Source organism: Aquarana catesbeiana, linkage group LG08, assembly GCF_042186555.1.
Source record: "Aquarana catesbeiana isolate 2022-GZ linkage group LG08, ASM4218655v1, whole genome shotgun sequence".
NCBI classification, from domain to species: domain Eukaryota; kingdom Metazoa; phylum Chordata; class Amphibia; order Anura; family Ranidae; genus Aquarana; species Aquarana catesbeiana.
In genome coordinates, this window is record NC_133331.1 from 284,877,488 (window position 1) to 284,896,444 (window position 18,957).

The 18,957-nt window shown below is 46.2% G+C and overlaps 1 protein-coding gene across 1 annotated transcript in view; it reads right to left on the reverse strand.

Annotated features, from left to right (window-relative positions):
* Positions 1-1,228: 1,228 nt before the first annotated feature.
* Positions 1,229-18,957, reverse strand: part of LOC141106766 (uncharacterized) — a 106,332-nt gene continuing 88,603 nt past the window's right edge. Inside the window, exons 30-31 of the mRNA XM_073597693.1 lie at positions 2,662-2,805; positions 1,229-2,241 (exon numbers count right to left, since the gene is read on the reverse strand). Coding sequence (XP_073453794.1) covers positions 1,229-2,241; positions 2,662-2,805 — 1,157 coding nt within the window. The remainder of the gene's footprint in view (positions 2,242-2,661; positions 2,806-18,957) is intronic.

Sequence of the window (18,957 nt, forward strand, 5' to 3'; positions counted from 1 at the left end):
ATGGAATTCTTCTTCCTTCTTTCTCGACGGATTAGAGCAAAACATAGGAAGTATCATCTCCTGAGCTCGATTTTGGACCGAAACGACTTTCGGTAAAAAAATTAGGATCTTTCTTCAGAACAGTTCTGTCCCAAATAAATAGAAAAAATTGGCTCCCTGATTGACAAGGCTTGAAGCTCATTAATTCTTCGAGCTGTCGTTATAGCAACTAAAAAAAAAAAAAAAAAAAAAACAGAAGGAAGCGGCGTGGAGGCCTCCTGTTAAAAGGTTTGGATGATGAGGTGTTGGAGGAGAAGCCATGATCTCTCGGGTGCTGTCCTGAAAGACGTTTTGGGAAAGATCTGATTTTCTAAAGAAAATACGTTTGGAATTCCACCCGTGTATGGCCTGCATAAGTCTAGGTTTCTCTCTCTCTCTGGATGGTGCCGAAAAAACATCTCTAGCTCAGAGAGCAGTGGTTCTCAACAATGTTGGTGAAGAGTTCCTCTAGAGCAGTGGTTCTCAACTACTGTCCTCAGGACCCACTATTTCCCCGAAAACAAGACCTAGCGTGATTGTCGGTGATAGCTGCAATATAATCCCTACCCCCCAAATAAGCCCTAGTTAAAGTCCTTGTAGGTCTTATTTTCAGGGTAGGGCTTATTTTCGGGGAAACAGAGTAAGGCTTATTTGGGGGGTAGGGCTTATATTGCAGCCATCACTGACAATCACGCTAGGTCTTATTTTCGGGGAAACAGGGTAACAGGCCAGATTTTAAGTATTACCTTTGGGAGATGCAGACTAGAATACTGCAATCACTGAGCAGCAAATGATATGACCTGTGATGCATTTCAAGTTATCTCGCAAACCTGGCCTGTTAGAGGGTCCTGAGGAGTTGAGAACCACTGCTGCAGAGGAACTTTTCACCAACATTGTATGTAGAACATAGAAGAGAAAAATTAATATGGAAGTCGGAGTCACCATGGCTGACTAGAGAAGCCTAAGATCTCCTACACGCCCCCCAAGGTGTGCGGGAACAGAACCAGGAACTGTGGGAGGCCGAGATCCCAACTGGAGGGTCCAAGAAATAGAAGAAGCCAGGAGATGTCTAAGCAAATCAGACAACCCGCCATGTCAATTTTACAGAGTTGTCCCACCTTAAAAACTACATTGTTTCTTACATTTCTTCACTGAACCCTACAAATCATTTTGTAAAAAAAAAAAAATCGCCGTACATTCGTCAGTGGATTTAGCGGGTGTGTGTTCTCTGATGTTTACTTAGACTTCCTTTATAAACAAAAGTTTTCCCGCACTCTGGACAGGGATAAGGATGCCCCCATTTGTGAAATTTATGGTGTCTAAGAAGGCTTCCATTCTGAGCGAAAGTTTTCCCGCACTCTAAACATGAATAAGCACGCTCACCCGTGTGAGTCTTCTGATGTCTAACAAGCTTTCCTTTGTTGCCATAACATTTCCCGCACTCTGGACATGTAAAAGGTCGCTCACCCGTGTGAAGCACATGGTGTGAAAGAAGGGCTGCTTTATCAACATAACTTTTCCCGCACTCTGAACATGAATAAGGACGCTCACCTGTGTGGGTTTTCTGGTGATTACGAAGGTGACCTTTTTGAGTGAAACATTTCCCGCACTCTGGACATGAAAACGGACGCTCTCCTGTGTGAATTTTTTGGTGTAGAAGAAGGTTTCTTTTGCCAATAAAACATTTCCCACACTCTGAACAGGAATAAGGTCGCTCTCCTGTGTGATATCTCTGGTGTAAAAGAAGGTATTCTTTCGAAATAAAACCTTTCCCGCACTCTGAACATGAGAACGCATACTCACCTGTGTGAAGTGATTGGTGTCTACGAAGGTTTTCTTTGTTAGCAAAAGATTTCCCACACTCTGAGCATGAATACGAATTCTTGTCAGTGTGATTTTCCTGGTGTGTAAGGAGGTATGCTTTGCTACTGAAACTTTTCCCGCACTCTGAACATGAAAATGGACATTCACCTGTGTGAATTTTATGATGTTTAAGAAGGTGATCTTTCTGCAAGAAACTTTTCCCGCACTCTGAACATGAAAATGGACGTTCACCTGTGTGAATTCTCTGGTGTGCGACAAGACTTACTTTAACAGTGAAACACTTCCCACACTCTGAACATGAATATGGACGTTCACCTGTGTGAATTTTCTGGTGTAAAACAAGGTTTCCTTTGCTAGTGAAACTTTTCCCGCACTCTGAACATGAAAATGGAGACTCACCTGTGTGTCTTCTCTGGTGTATAATAAGATTTGTTTTCTGAGTATAAACTTTCCCACACTCTAAACATGAATGTAGCTGCTCACCTGTGTGAATTCTTTGGTGTAAAATGAGGTTTGCTTTTCTGGTGAAATGTTTCCCACACTCTGAACACGCATAGGGGCGCTCACCTGTGTGAATTCTCCGGTGTATGACGAGGTATTCTCTGCTAGAGAAACCTTTCCCGCACACTGAGCAAGAAAATGGACGCTCACCTGTGTGACTTCTCTGGTGTATAAGGAGCTGTGATTTGAAATTGAAGTGTTTCCCGCACTCTAAACACGAATGCAGCTGCTCCCCTGTGTGAATTCTCTGGTGTGAAAACAGGTTTGATTTGCTGCTGAAATGTTTCCTGCACTCTGAACACGCATAGGGGCGCTCACCTGTGTGAATTCTCTGGTGTATGACGAGGTATTCTCTGCTAGAGAAACCTTTCCCGCACACTGAGCATGAATATGGACGCTCACCTGTGTGACTTCTCTGGTGTTTAAGTAGCTGTGATTTATAATTGAAGTGTATCCCGCACTCTGAACATGAAATAGGATTCTTACCCTTGTGACTTTTCTGGTGTGTAAGAAGTTTTCTTTCCTTAGAGAAAACTTTCCCGCACTCTGAACATGAAAAGGTCACACTGGTGTGAGTTTTGAGATGTAGAAGAAGTTCAGATTTTGTCTTAAAATATTTCCCGCACTCCAAACAAGATATTGAACTCTCTCCTGTGGGAAATCCTTCATGGATTAGAGAAGACTCCTTGGGTATAGATGGAGGTGTTGATGGATCTGCACTGTGAGAATGGAGATGGATATCTGAAGTAACAGGATGTGATTGGTCAGAAGATTCCTCAGGATTAGAGGGATCCATTGATGTCTCCACATGATATGGTCTGTGGTGTGTCATTTCACTCATTTGGTTTATTTCAGGAGAATATTCAGCAATCTCATTATTTTCCGCATCATCATCTGGAGAAAAAATAGGATTTCCCTCCGAGGTCTTCCTGACATGGTGTCCATCTGTTAGAAAGCAAAACATGATGTTATATTGAGGAATGGAGATGGACCCTTCATATAGTGTACAGTATCTCCTCCTCATTTGTTGGGAAGATGACATTATATTGAGGAATGGAGATGGACCTTTCATATGGTGTACAGCAGGGGTAGGCAACCTTGGCACTCCAGCTGTGGTGAAACTACAAATCCCATCATGCCTCTCTGCCTCTAGGAGTCATGCCTGTGATTGTCAGGGTCTTGCAATGTCTCATGGGACTTGAAGTTTCAAAACAGCTGGAGGGCGAGGCTGCCTACCCCCGTGTACAGTATCTCCAGGGCATGCTGGGTCGATGATGTCACAAGAGGGCGATTAGTTTACTTATTGGCGGGAGGTGACTGAACTGTCAAATGGTGTTGGCGTTGTCGGGAAGAGGCCCTTGTCCTCGTCAACATTTTAAGTGCATGTGGCCTGTTTTTTTCCCAACCCTCTTTTTACCGGCAATTGTTGTGTTTACATTCAGCTGTCAGCTGATGAGTCCTTCGTTGTTAAGGACGCGGCGGCCGACTTCTCAGCCCGCTCCTTAACATCCATTATGCAGCATGCCAGCTATTAACTGGTTGTTAAGGACACTGGCAGATTCCCGATCCTTAACAAAAACACTTCCGCTCCTATACACTGCAAAAATGCTGGCAAAACACGCTAAATATTAGCAATTTTTTTGCAGACTTGAGCATCTAATGAGCATGGAGCCTTACAATAAAGTCTCCTCTTACCTGGTGATGTGAGGGGCGGCTGATTCTCCATCATGACGTCCTTGTAGAGATCATTGTGTCCTTCTAAATACTCCCACTCCTCCATGGAGAAATAGACAGTGACATCCTGACACCTTATAGGAACCTGACACACACAATGATACAGTCACCATCCAGACACATCCCTTGTCTGTTACTGGATAATGTCCCAGAATTCCCACCACCGCTCACCTCTCCTGTCAGCAGCTCCATCATCTTGTTGATGAGTTCTAGGATCTTCTTCTTGCTTTTTCTCTTAAGAGTCAGGAAGGTAGGTGAAGACACGGTGATGGGGTTTTGTCTCGTTCTTGTAGACAAGCGGGGACTTTTCCTCTTTGGAGTATTCTCAAGAGATGTCTTCATAACTACAGCACAGTCCTGTGATATACAGCAATAAAGATTAGAATCGTCCTCACCTCTCTGGACCAGTTTTGGTCTCCTTTACTATATACAGTAGCTCACAAAAGTGAGTACACCCCTCAGATTTTTGTAAATATTTTATTCTATCTTTTCATGTGACAACACTGAAGAAATGACACTTTGCTACAATGTAAAGTAGTGAGTGCACAGCGTGTATAACAGTGTAAATTTGCTGTCCCCTCAAAATAACTCAACACACAGCCATTAATGTCTAAATCGCTGGCAACAAAAGTGAATACACCCCTAAGTGAAAATGTCCGAATTGGGCCCAAAGTGTCAATATTTTGTATTTTCCAGCACTGCCTTAACCCTCTTGGGCATGGAGTTCACCAGAACTTCATAGGTTGCCACTTGAGTCCTCTTCCACTTCTCCATGACGACATCACGGAGCTGGTGGATTATAGAGACCTTGCGCTCCTCCACCTTCCATTTGAGATGCTTAATAGGGTTTAGGTTTTGAGACATGTTTAGCCAGTCTATCACCTTTACCCTCAGCTTCTTTAGCAAGGCAGTGGTCATCTTGGAGGTGTGTTTGGGGTCGTTATCATGTTGGAATACTGCCCTGCGGCCCAGTCTCCGAAGGGAGGGGATCATGCTCTGCTTCAGTATGTCACAGTATATGTTGGTATTCATGGTTCCCTCACGCTCCCCAGTGCCGGCAACACTCATCCAGCCCCAGACCATGACACTCCCATCACCATGCTTGACTGTAGGCAAATCAAACTTGTCTTTGTACTCCTCACCTGGTTGCTGCCACACACGCTTGACACCATCTGAACCAAATAAGTTTATCTTGGTCTCATCAGATCACAGGACACGGTTCCACTAATCCATGTCCTTAGTCTGCATTTCTTCAGCAAACTGCGGGCTTTCTTGTGCATTATCTTTAGAAGAGGCGTATGGTCTGAGCACTGACAGGCTGACCCCCCCCTCTCACCCCATTTAACCTCTGCAGCAATGCTGGCAGCACTTATACGTCTATTTCCCAAAGACAACCTCTGGATATGATGTTGAGCACATGATGTCATGTGATCCGCCCAGAATCCTCCTCACCTCTCCAGTCAACAGGTTAATGATCTCCAGAGTGAGTTTCAATGTCATCTCATTCAAGGAAAGTTTATTTTTTCCTAATTTTCCATCATTCAAGGTCTGCTGGTCCTCCATCATGACGTCCTTGTAGAGATCCTTGTGTCCTTCTATATACTCCCACTCCTCCATGGAGAAATAGACAGTGGTATCCTGACACCTTATAGGAACCTGACACACACAATGATACAGTCACCATCCAGACATCCCTTGTCTGTTACTGGATAAAGTAACAGAATTCCCAGCACCGCTCACCTCCCCTGTCAGCAGATCCATCTTCTTGGTAACTTCTAGAATCTTCTTCTTCTTGTCACTCAGAGGAGTCAGAGACACAGATGAAGGGGCAGTGATGTTTCTCTGGGTCCCTCTCTGTCCTGACTCACGGGGATGTCTACTGGAGGTCAAATACTCACCGGTTTTCTTGACCACTGTATAACTCTATTGAGAGACGACATAAAAAATGTGAATGACTAAATGCAGCCAGTCCCAGAACCTCCCCCACATCAATTCAGGATAAAAGTGTTGTCATGTGACCCTCCCAGAATCCTCCTTACCATTCCAATGAGCAGGTAGATGATCTCCAGGGTGAGGTTTAATATCTTCTCATTCATGTGACTTTGATCTTTGGCCATTTTCGTTGATGTGGTCATGTAATCTAAACAGGATAATCCTCTCTGTAGACAAATATTAAAACAGAGAATTATCTGAACTGTACTGGGATAATTAATGTCTGCACAGAGTTCCTCCATAGTTCATCCTGCTTGTTATACCAGATTAGAGGTCTTGTTTATCAGTGTAACTGAAGGAAAACCAGAAATTCTATTTATAGCTTAACTCCAACCTATCCCTATAGCTCTGGATGGACAGTTGGATAAATGTCTCTATATTTAGGATGTATCGGGTCTATAAACCAGAGGCTCTGGATGGACCGTTTGATAATTGGCTCTATATTTAGGATGTATCTGGTCTATAAACCAGAAGCTCTGGAGATGGACAGTTGGATAAATGGTTCTATATTTAGGATGTATCCGGTCTATAAACCAGAGGCTCTGGATGGACAGTTGGACAAGTGGCTCTATATTTAGGATATATCTGGGCTATAAATGAAAGGCTCTGGAGTAAAAGTTGGATAAATGGCTCTATATTTAGGATGCATCTGGTCTATAAACCAGAGGCTCTGGAGTAAAAGTTGGATAAATGGCTCTATATTTAGGATGTTTCTGGTCTATAAACCAGAGGCTCTGGATGGACAGTTGGATACATAGTTCTGTATTAATCATTTGTCAACCAGCAACGAACCTTTACATCGCTAGATTTGATGATGGCTGCAGCTGCAGGCCGTTTCCTGGTACCACTTTTTAGAGCTGATGGTTGGCTCTCTTGTTAAAGCAATCCAAGCAGCTAACTAGCTTCTGAATTGCTTTTACAAACAGTGGGAGAGGACGTCCCCCCCCTCCTGCCACCTTGTGCGGCTTCATTGGGCTGTCTCGTCCCACTGGGACATCTGATCGAACAGCCAGCACTTCCACCAGCTGATCACAGAGGCTCAGTTCATCTCTATGATATAGGAAACTGGAAGCGATGACCTGACATCACTTCCGGTTTACTTCTTTTTTTTTTTAAACATATAAAAGAAATAAATATTTTGGTTATTCATAGCATTGCATTTTGCAAAAATACACTTGAGTGGTCAATAAACAGATTTCAATTTACATGTCTCTTGTGGTTTATAAGTACAAAGTTACAGGAAATGATCAACATGCACCTCTCCAGTCACAAAGCAACCAGGGAGGTTGACATGGTAAGGTGCACTGCACCTTTAGGAACAGTATACAGCAGAGTATCTACCCAGTAGTAAAAGTTAGAGCGCTTGCCAGCCATCTGCCCCATATTTAGTTAAAGGCTTTGGTTCTTTTCCGAACCTCAAACGTGAGTTTTTATAGAGGCAAAGAGTCATTGATCAATTTTAACCAGAGAGATTTTAGAGGTATCTGTGACCCTTTCCAGGACAATAGAATGGCTTTCTTCGTGTAGAAATGGAGGATGCCAAAAGTCTCTTTACATGGGTTGAAATGTGGAGATCCCAAAGATGCCCAGGAGGCAATTCTTGGGGTGGAGAATGTTTGGGAGGCCTATTGCCGATGAGAAGAAAGACTTCATCCAAAAGTTTTGGACAAGTCCAGAAACAGTGTAAAAGGTCTGCCGCTTGGCCACATCCTCTAAAACAGTCAGCTGTAGGAGCCAATCCCATTTTATGTAACCTGGCAGGGGTAAGGTGGGATAGGTGAATTTTTTTTATATATATATATATATATATATATATATATATATATATATATATATATATATATATATATATATGATACGATCTTTGGAGGATATTACTGAGGACTTGTATGTGTCACCGAATGTAATGTCCATAGAGGCCCATTTCGTCTGGGCCACTCGAAATCTAGGGTTACAGTCAGTCATAAGGGCAGCATAGTATGTGGAGATAAGTTTAGTAGGGTCAGGGTGCCGTAGTATTTTCTCTAACTGAGGTATGATGACAGGGTTTTCTAAAGAGCCAAACAGATGACACAGGTATTTAACTCCTTTGGAGTACCAACGTTGTGGGTCAGGTATAGAGCACAGTTCTTTCAATTTTGGATTGAACCACAGAGGGTTGTTAGGGGATGCTGACCATGACTCCTTTGAAATTTTTGAGATAATTAATTTAAACAGGGAGAGCAAGGTATTTAGCATGGATGTGCCTGGGTGGGTCGGAACTCGACCTCTGTATATAATGTTATGGAGGGTCTCTAGAGAGGAGGCAATAGCTCCCTCAGTGCATGTACAGGCGTGTGCCGCAACCGGGTGCAGCCAGTCATGAATGTGGACCCATTGGGAGGCTAAATAGTTTAAATAAAAGTTTGGGAATGCCAAACCCACTTCTGGTTTACTTCAATGTAAACTGCGCAATTTAACCACTTCAGGCCCGGAGGATTTGGTTGCCCAATGACCGGGCCATTTTTTGCGATTCAGCACTACGTCGTTTTAACTGACAATTGCGCGGTCGTGCGAAGTGTCTCGCAAACAAAATTGACGTCCTTTTATTCCCACAAATAGAGCTTTCTTTTGGTGTTATTTGATCACCTCTGCGGTTTTTATTTGTTACGCTATAAACAAAAAAAAAAAGAGCGACAATTTTGAAAAAAAAAGCATTATTTATTTTTTACTTTTTGCTATAATAAATATCCCCCAAATATATATAAAAAAAATCAATTTCTTTCTCAGTTTAGGCCGATGTGTATTCTTCTACATACTTTTGGTAAAAAAAAAAAAAAAAAAATCGCAATAAGCGTATATTAATTGGTTTGCGCAAAAGTTATAGCATCTACAAAATAGGGGATAGACTTATGGCATTTTTATTAATAATTTTTTTTTCTAGTAATGGTGGCGATCTGCAATTTTTATTGTGACTGCGACATTAAGGTGCACACATTGAAATTTTTTACGCTATTTTGGGACCATTGTCATTCATACAGCGATCAGTGCTATAAAAATGCACTAATTACTGTGTAAATGACACTGGCAGGGAAGGGGTTAACCAATAGTGGGTGAGGAAGGGGTTAAGTGTGTCCTAGGGAGTGATTCTAACTGTGGGGGGGGCTGGGCTACCAGTGACATGACATTGATCACTGCTCCTGATGACAAGGAGCAGATCAGTGTCCTGTCACAAGGTAGAACAGGGAAATGCCTTGTTTACACAGGCATCTCCCTGTTGTGCAGCTCCGTGACACGATCGTGGGACACCGGCGGACATCGAGTCTGCGGGTCTCGCAGGCACGGTCACGGAGCTCGCGGCAGGAGCGCGCGCCGTACATGTACACCTTATGTGTACATGTACACTCGTTTATATTAGTTTAGAGGCAGTTGAGTTTACTGATGTTTTGAAAGCAGATAAATCACGGTCAGGACTGTAGTTTATTGGCATTTCAAATGCAAAATACTTGTAAACATTAAAATACAGCGTTAAGCCGTGTCAAGCATTTTTTTTTTACATGTCAAAATCAATGATTCCCTATGAGAGCCATCTTACTTGATCCAACTTTCAGCCCATTGATTTGAATGGAAGTCACATCCGTGTCAGGTTATCATGATAAAAGGGGAGGGGGGGTGAGCGAGCACCCCCCCCCCCCCCCCAGACCACACGCCCTCAACATTGGAGGTGTGGGTGCTTTGGGGCAGGGGGGCTCTGCGGCCCCCACCCCAAAGTGCCTTGTGCTCATGTTGATGGGGACAAGAGTCTCTTCCCAAGAACCCTGGTCGGTGGTTGTGGGGGTCTGCGGGCAGGGGGGCTTATCAGAACCTGGAGGCCAGACGGGCATTAAAAAGCGCCATGGCGGTCCTTATCAAATTCCAGAAAAATGTAAGCAGACGTGGACTATGATGAAGGAATTTTTAGAGAAAAATGTTTTTGATAAAAAAATTTCAGAAAGTAAAAGAAAAGGTTGTATTATACAGGGCTTATTATCTTGCTGTTTAACAATGGAAAGTTCTTTGAAGGATAAGGTTAAGGGAATTACCCAGTTACAGAATGCAGTTGATAATAGCAACAAGGTTTGTCAGAGGTTACAAAACCAATCAGAAACTGAGACAGTAAATTTCAAATTGCATGCAGTTACCATTGGGGGAGCTTTGCTTGAGAAATCTAAACGTTGTGATGAATTATCAGAGGAAAATGAGAGATTAAAATTAAGAATTATGGAATTAGAGAAGAGATCTCAGGAATGCAGATATGCATCAAATCTTGGATTCAGCAATCTGCAGCAAAATACAGACACATGAAGCCTTTGAAACCAAAGGAATTAGATGCAATTCTTAAAGAAATAGGAATGATTCCCTGCCATGATTTAAACAGATTTTTAAAATGGTTTGGTGACCTGCAGAATGTCAGAGATGTGTTCAGTCTAAACCCATCCGATTTAGAAAGAGTCATACAACATTCTATAGGAAGTGGTCTTTGGATGAGAATTAAACAGATCTGTATTCAGCCTCTGAGGACAAGGGACATATTACTGGAATTATTTTTTATATTACATATTTTATATTAATTATTTTGCAGTGGCGTCACTAGGGAGTGGCTTTGGGGGCTATAGCCTCAAATCTGGGGCCCATAGTCCCAAGTCTCTGCAGGGGTCCCCAAGGAGAGGGGAGGCTCTCTGGGGACCCTGATGCAAGTGGGGGGCTCTCTGGGGACCCTGACTTCAGGGGGAGGCTCTCTGGGTACCCTGATTTAAGGGGGAGGCTCTATGGGGACCCCGATTTCAGGGGGAGGTTCTCTGGGGACCTGATTTAAGGGGGAGGCTCTCTAGGGACCCTAATGTAAGGGGGGCTCTCTGGGGATATATATACACACACATATATTATATACGTGTATGCCCGCCCAAGCGTATGACTTTCTTTACTACGCTGCTTTGGGCTCCAGCCCCAAATCTTTTGTAGACCTAGCAACGCCCCTGGTGTTTTGTATGGTGTACGTTCTAATGTTACTATTCATGGGAAGATCCAACAAATGCAAAGTGAATCTCCCTATGAATTGTCACACAGGATAGCAACTATTATGGAATTATTGGTCGGTAATAATCTTGCATTTGAGCGTGGTGGCTAGCAGCTATATGGGCTGTACACACGGTCGGACTTTCCCATAGAATATGTGCGATCGGAGCTTGTTGTCGGAAATTCGGACTGTGTGTGGGCTCCATCGGACTTTTTCCATCGGAATTTCCGACACACAAAGTTTGAGAGCAGGCTATAAAATTTTCCGACAACAAAATCCGATCCTTTAAATTCCGATCGTGTGTAGACAAATCCGACGGACAAAGTGCCACGCATCCTCAGAATAAATTAAGAGACGAAAGCTATTGGCTACTGCCCCGTTTATAGTCCCGACATACGTGTTTTACGTCACCGCGTTCAGAACGATCAGATTTTCCGACAACTTTGTGTGACCATGTGTATGCAAGACAAGTTTGAGCCAACATCCGTTGGAAAAAATCCATGGATTTTGTTGTCGGAATGTCCGATCAATGTCCGACTGTGTGTACGGGGCATAAAAGTTATATTATCTAATAACCGTTTCATGGGGATATTTTAGAGGCTGGTGAAGAGAGATGTAACCAGTTTCAATTTCATATTTTATATGAGCCATTGTAAAGCATCCAGTACCTCAAATCGTAATGATATGTTTGTGGCTTGATTTATGGGTCATTTCTAGTAGTTAGAACTGACCCAAGTGGGGGTACATGTTGTAATATGTTGGTAGATTTATGTGGGATATTATATTATATATATATACACACACATACAGTACAAGATTGACCAGGCCAGGAAGGGGTGAGTGAAACAGGCCATATTGGTATGTGTTAATCTTATTGCACATATCAAGGGGGACTTGTTAATATTAATATGCAAGAATGCAAATTAGGGCAGTTTATGACTGCAGCTGTTCACGGCTAGGGGTCATTGTCTGTCTGAAAGGCAGAAGCATATCAAAGGCCTAAATGGAAACAAATTGCTCAGCCATTCAGTGTCCAGTGAATATAACATGGCCAGAGGCGGCTCTAGGCTTTGTGAGGCCTTAGGCAAAACTTAGACATGAGGCCCCACTCACACCCGTAATAGAAAAAAAAATTAAGCGATACAAATTAACTGTATAAACTGCATATATTAAGAACCTTAAAGTGCTGGTGTCAGTTTCCTCTATCTCAGCGCTGACGTCAGTGTACCTTCTCAGCACTGGCATCCGTGTGCTCTCAGTGCTGGTGTTGGGGCACTCTATCTCAGTGTAGTGTGTCTTGGAGCTTGTGTCAGTGACCTCTATCTATCATGGGGGCCCCGTCCCCAAGGGAGATCATGGGGGGCCCCGTCCCCAGGGGAGATCATGGGGGGCCCCGTCCCCAGGGGAGATCATGGGGGGCCCCGTCCCCAGGGGAGATCATGAGGGGCCCCGTCCCCAGGGGAGATGATGGGGGCCTTGTCCCCAGGGGAGATGATGGGGGCCTTGTCCCCAGGGGAGATGATGGGGGGCCCTGTCCCCAGGGGAGATGATGGGGCCCCTGTCCCCAGGGGAGATGATGGGGGCCCTGTCCCCAGGGGAGATGATGGGGGCCCTGTCCCCAGGGGAGATGATGGGGGCCCTGTTCCCAGGGGAGATGATGGGGGCCCTGTTCCCAGGGGAGATGATGGGGGCCCTGTTCCCAGGGGAGAAGGGGCCCCTGTCCTCAAGTGAGAAGGGGGTCCCATCCCCAGGAAAGATGGTGGGGGCCCTGTCCCTAAGTGAGAAGGGGTCCCTGACCACAGGGGAGATGGGGTTCCCCATTCCCAAGGAAGATGGTGGGGCCCTGTCCCCAGAGAAGGGGTCCCAATTGCCAGGGGAGATGATGGGGGCCTTGTCCCCAAGTGAGAAGGGGTCCCTGTCTACAGGGGAGATGGGGTTCCCTGCCTCCAGAGAATAAGGGGTCCCTGTCCGCAGGGGAGATGATGGGGGCCCTGTCCCCCAAGTAAGAAGGGGTCCCTGTCCGCAGGGGAGGTGGGGTTTCCCATACCTAGGGAAGATGGTGGGGGCCCTGCCTCCAGAGAAGGGGCCCCTGTCCCCAGGGGAGATGATGGGGGCCATGTCCTCCAGGGGAGATGAAGTGGTCCCTGTTGCCAGGGGAGATGAAGGGGGCCCTGTTGCCAGGGGAGATGAAGGGGGCCCTGTCTTCAAGTGAGAAGGGGCTTCCTGTCCCCAGGAGAGATGGTTTTCCCATCCACAGGGAAGATGGAAGGGGCCCTGTACCCAGAGAAAAAGGGGTCCCTGTTGGCGTTGCCAGGGGAGATGTTAGGGGCCCTGTGCCCAGGGGAGATAATGGGGACCTTGTCTCCAAGTGAGAAGGGGGTCCCTGTCCCCATATGAGAAGGTGTCCCTTCTCCAGGAAAGATGAGGTCCCCATCCCCAGGGAAGATGGTGGGGGCCCTGTCCCCAGGGAAGAAGGGGTCCCTGTAGCCAGGAGAGAGATGATGGCGGCACTGTCCTCAAGGGAGATGGGGGCCCTGCCCCCAGGTGAGATGATGGGGTCCCTGCCCCCAGGGGAGATAATGGGGTCCCTGCCCCCAGGGGTGATAATGGGGTTCCTGCCCCCAGGGGTGATAATGGGGTCCCTGCCCCCAGGGGAGATAATGGGGCCCCTGCCCCCAGGGGAGATAATGGGGCCCCTGCCCCCAGGGGAGATAATGGGGCCCCTGCCCCCAGGGGAGATAATGGGACCCTTCCCCCAAGGGAGATGATGGGGCCCCTGCCCCCAAGGGAGATGATGGGGCCCCTTTCCCCAAGGGAGATGATGGGGGCCCTGTCCCCAAGGGAGATGATGGGGGCCCTGTCCCCAAGGGAGATGAGGTCCCCATCCCTAGGGGAGATGATGGGGGCCCTATCCCCAGGGGAGATGATGGGGGCCCTATCCCCAGGGGAGATGATGGGGGCCCTATCCCCAGGGGAGATGATGGGGGCCCTATCCCCAGGGGAGATGATGGGGGCCCTATCCCCAGGGGAGATGATGGGGCCCTGTCCCCAGGGGAGATGATGATGGGGGCCCTGTCCTCAAGGAAGCTGGGGTCCCTGTCCCCAGGGGAGATGATGGGGCCCTATGTCCCCAGGGGAGATGATGGGGGGGCCCTATCCCCAGGGGAGATGATAGGGGGGGCCCTGTCCCCAGGGGAGATGATAGGGGGGGCCCTGTCCCCAGGGGAGATGATAGGGGGGGCCCTGTCCACAGGGGAGATGATAGGGGGGGCCCTGTCCCCAGGGGAGATGATAGGGGGGGCCCTGTCCCCAGGGGAGATGATAGGGGGGGCCCTGTCCCCAGGGGAGATGATAGGGGGGGCCCTGTCCCCAGGGGAGATGATAGGGGGGGCCCTGTCCCCAGGGGAGATGATAGGGGGGGCCCTTTCCCCAGGGGAGATGATAGGGGGGGCCCTGTCCCCAGGGGAGATGATGGGGGGGCCCTGTCCCCAGGGGAGATGATGGGGGGGCCCTGTCCCCAGGGGAGATGATGGGGTGGGGTATGGGATGGTGCGAGGGGATATGGGATCAGCTCACTTACCATATCCAAGCTGCAGGGCACTCATCCACAGACAAGGCGATCAGCTTATCTCCAAGGCGAGAGAGATCTGTGTATGACGGGGGGAGAAGGTGGGAGCTGGCAGACAAGCCTGTAGTGTCCTCCGGCTCTCATAGGGCTGCTGCACATGTGTGCTTAAACTTCCTTAGCGCGGGAGAAGTGTGCAGAGCATCTTCGGAGCACTGCAGAAAGGAATGGATGCAGCCGACTTGGGGGGGCGGGACTCTGGCTGGGGAGGACACTGAGCTGGGGGGCGCTGCATTAAGCAGGAGAGAAGAACCCCAAGGAGCTGGCCAAGGACAGGGCATGAGAAGAAACATAGCAGCCAGTGCGATAGAGCAGGGAGCTCTGCTACAGAGCTGACTCTTCAATTAGGCAAATTAGGAGCCCGCGGGGCCCCTATGAGTTGCGAGGCCTTAGGCGGCCGCCTATTTTGCCTAATTAGAGAGCTGCCTCTGAACATGGCGTTCAGTCTATAGTTTTGTCTTGTCTGTGTGTGACTATGAAGGCGCAGATCTAGGAAAAATGGGACTCTGAGTTATATACTCTGTTGGACTTTGTTCTGTGTTGGAAGTCAATAAAGTGCATCTCTCTGGAAGAATTGGGTTGCTGCGGAAGAGTACTTACATCATCATTATAATAATTACTAATTAATTATCTACCCACTATACATCATATCACTACAGGGAGGGGTACAATGTACCCCATACTCATTCACATGGGGGGAGCCCTTGTTAAAGGGGGCCTCCAGATTCCGATAAGCTCCCTGCCCACAGACCCCAACAACCACTGCCCAGGGTTGTCGGGAAGAGGCACTTGCCCCCATCAACATTGGGACAAGGTGCTTTGGGGTGCTGGCGCATGCTCGGATAAGGGTCTGGTATGGATTTTTTTTTTGGGGGGGGGGGGGGGGTCACATCTTTTTTTTTTTTCTATTTTGGCGTGGGGTTCCCTTTCAAACCCATACCATACTCAAAGGGACTGGTATGGATGTTGGGGGGTGGGGACCCCACGCCATTTTTATAAAAACTTTGGCACGGGGTTAACCCTTCAAGATCCTCAGAGCACATATTGCACCACAAGCCGGATCATGAATGTGACTTCTATTCAAATCAATGGGCTGAAAGACGAATCAGAAGACGGCTCTTATTGGGAACCATTGATTTTAAATAGAGGCAGATAAACGTTGCTAAAAGCGAACGTGGCTAAAAGGGCATGAACATCAATGCAAAAAGCCACTAAAAGCACATTTTTACAGCTGCTTTTTCCTGGCGTTGGTAGTGTCTCTGCAGCTCGTTTTTTTTTTCCCTGTGTACATGAGGCCTTATAGACCACAGATCTTTCCATAAACAGAGCCTATCACATGCCTATTGTTGTTACAAGGGTGTTTACTGTCCTTGTAACAGCAATAGAAGTGAATAAAAAAGAAATATTTAAGCGACAGTGTAAAAATAAAAAATAAATTAAATAAAAAAAATATATATATTTTTAAAAGTGCCCCCGACCACCTGTGCTCGCACACAAAGGCAAACACGTGGTATCGCTGCAAACGTCATTGGCAGTAATTCTAGCATCAGACCTGCTGTAAATCTAAAGTGGTAACCTGTAAGTGCTTTTAAAGCGTTGCCTATGGATAGTAAAATTTACGTCATTTGTCACCATTGCACGTGACATGTTTGGTATCTATTTACTCAACGTAACATCATCTTTTATAGTTTACCAAAAAATTTGATTAGGCATTGTGTATTTTTGCATTAAATTTCCAAAAAGTGTATTTTTCTCCAAAAAAATTGCGTTTGAAAGCACATACCCTCTGATGTGAAAGATTGCAACATCCACCGATATATTCTCTAGGGCCCCTGCTTTAAAAAAAAAATTGATATTTTTGCGGGTTGTAAGAAATTTTCTAGCTAAAATTGTAACTGATTGTTACATGTAAGCCAAAAGTGCTAGAAAAAGCCTGGGACTCAAGTGGATAAAGTGAATCTGTAATATAAACCATAAAAGAAATCACAGTGACTATGGAGGAAGAGGACGGACATGACGGGGGGTTACTGGGTGTAAATATAAAATAATAACTTATTACCTCCTCTGCTGCCAGTTCCAGCAATGTCACCTCTATACGCTAGACTCACATGTGTCCCAGCACCTGTTTGTATTTTACATCATTTCCTGTCTGTACCTTACATCACTTCCTGTCTGTCCCTACATCACTTCCTGTCTGTACCTTACATCACTTCCCATGAGATCACCACCTTGTGGAGAATATGGAAACTGCAGCTTAGGTTGTTTTTTAGTGTTGAGTTTCAAATTTCCAAAATTTTAATTACATGCATTATTTACACCACTGCAGGAACTGAAACAAAGCCTACATACCACATCTTTGAAAAATAGCTTTTGATTAATGTTTTTGAATGCCTTTGATTTCTAAAAAACGATTTACTATTACGAACAGACGATCAAAGTCAATCCTGGCTTTGTTTGGCTGTCCGGCCAGCCAGTGGACACTCTGGCTGGTCACTCGGATCTCCCGGTGGGATGGGAGAGCTACAGAGAACTGCGGAAGGCAGCGGGAGGGGGGACATCCCCTCCCGCTGCCTGTAATAGCATTCGAGTGGCTAGTACGCTGTTCCGATTGCTATTACAAGAGAGCCAATCACCAGCTCTAACAAACGATACTGAGGTAATGCCTAGTACCATCCCAGTACAACCACTGAAAATCCAGCAACATACGGGTACGTCACTGGATGGGAAGTGGTTAATTTGATGCAGTGGCGTGGATAATGCAGGTATCACAGTGAAGACGAGCACACAGACAATGTATATTTTACTGACTTTCCATATTCAAAATGATGTGGATTGTTCTGCTCTCTGGTGATGAGGTTAAGAACTTTTCAATACACACCTGTATATTTAAGTGGTGGGGAAGATTCTTCTTTGGGCCTCCAATGTTCAAAAATCTTTTTCGAAACAATGGTCTTTTTTTGGTTCTAATATGTCAACAAGCAAGTAAATGGATTGCTAGGTCTTCAGCAGACAGTTCCAGTAAGGAAGAGGTGGCAGATGATGTCATGTCAAATCGCACTTGCGTGCCAAGGGGGACAACTCTGAGGGAATGGGTCCAACTTGGGTGATGAGGACAACGCTGAGGGAATGGGTCTAATTTGGGTGCTGAAGAGGACAACTCTGAGGTAATGGGTCCAACTTGGGTGCCGAGGAGGACAACTCTGAGGGAATGGATCCAACCTGGGTGCTGAGGAGAACAACTTTAAGGAAATGGGCTCAACTTGGGTGCTGAGGAGGACAATTCTGAGGGAATGGGTCTAACTTGGGTGCTGAGGAGGACAACTCAGAGGGAATGGGTTTAACCTGGGTGCTGAGGAGGACAACTCAATGGGAATTAGTCTACAGTTGTGGTATTTGTTTACTAGCTCTACTGCTGGCAGTCAACTTGTTATCTTTTTTACAGTATCTGTCTGAAGTACATAAATTCTGGCAAGAGCAGAAGCTACTTGGGCACTACCTACTGTACATGTGAAATCACATGAAGGTCCACCTCAAAGCTCAATAGGGGCACCATATGGCAGAGAGATCTTGCAACACAAGTACTGCCCCTCCTGCTCTTTCTTCTGTTTTTGCATGTTCCTCTCTACACCACATTCCCCTGGAATAGTGGCAAGTACTTCTGCTACATCCAGTGTTAGGGAGGCAAGGTTAGATCAGATGTCTCGTGGTCTGTCCTTTCTTTACCTCCTGGTCTGATTTATCTCATGTCAGAGAGGGCCTTCAGTGCAGCTGGTTGTAACTGGCATCTTGCTGTCCCCAGAAAGTTTTTTGTTTAAATGAACCAGGTTTAGACCGCAGAGAACTTCCATACATCCACAAATGATGTCACTGATTGGTTGGCACATGACCCCTATACAGAGCCCCAGATAGCAGTATAAGCCCAGTCTTCCCCACTCTATGCAAAACTAGTTCAGGTTTTTGCCTAAAATACACATTAAGGAATCTACTTTTTGGCAGGGCCAACTTACCCGCTGCACACAGGGTATTTTTGCTCTCTTCCACTCTTCTCCTTCCTCTGGACTCTTTGGTGTATGCGCTCAATAATGCCCCGGGACAAGGTGGGGCTGCGCTCATGTGACATCACCATTATGGAGGCACACCAACTTAGAAGCGAGCCGTGCACCCCAGTGTCTCTGTATCATAACCTGAAGCTGTATACAGGTGCCTCCCGGTGATACGATACATACTG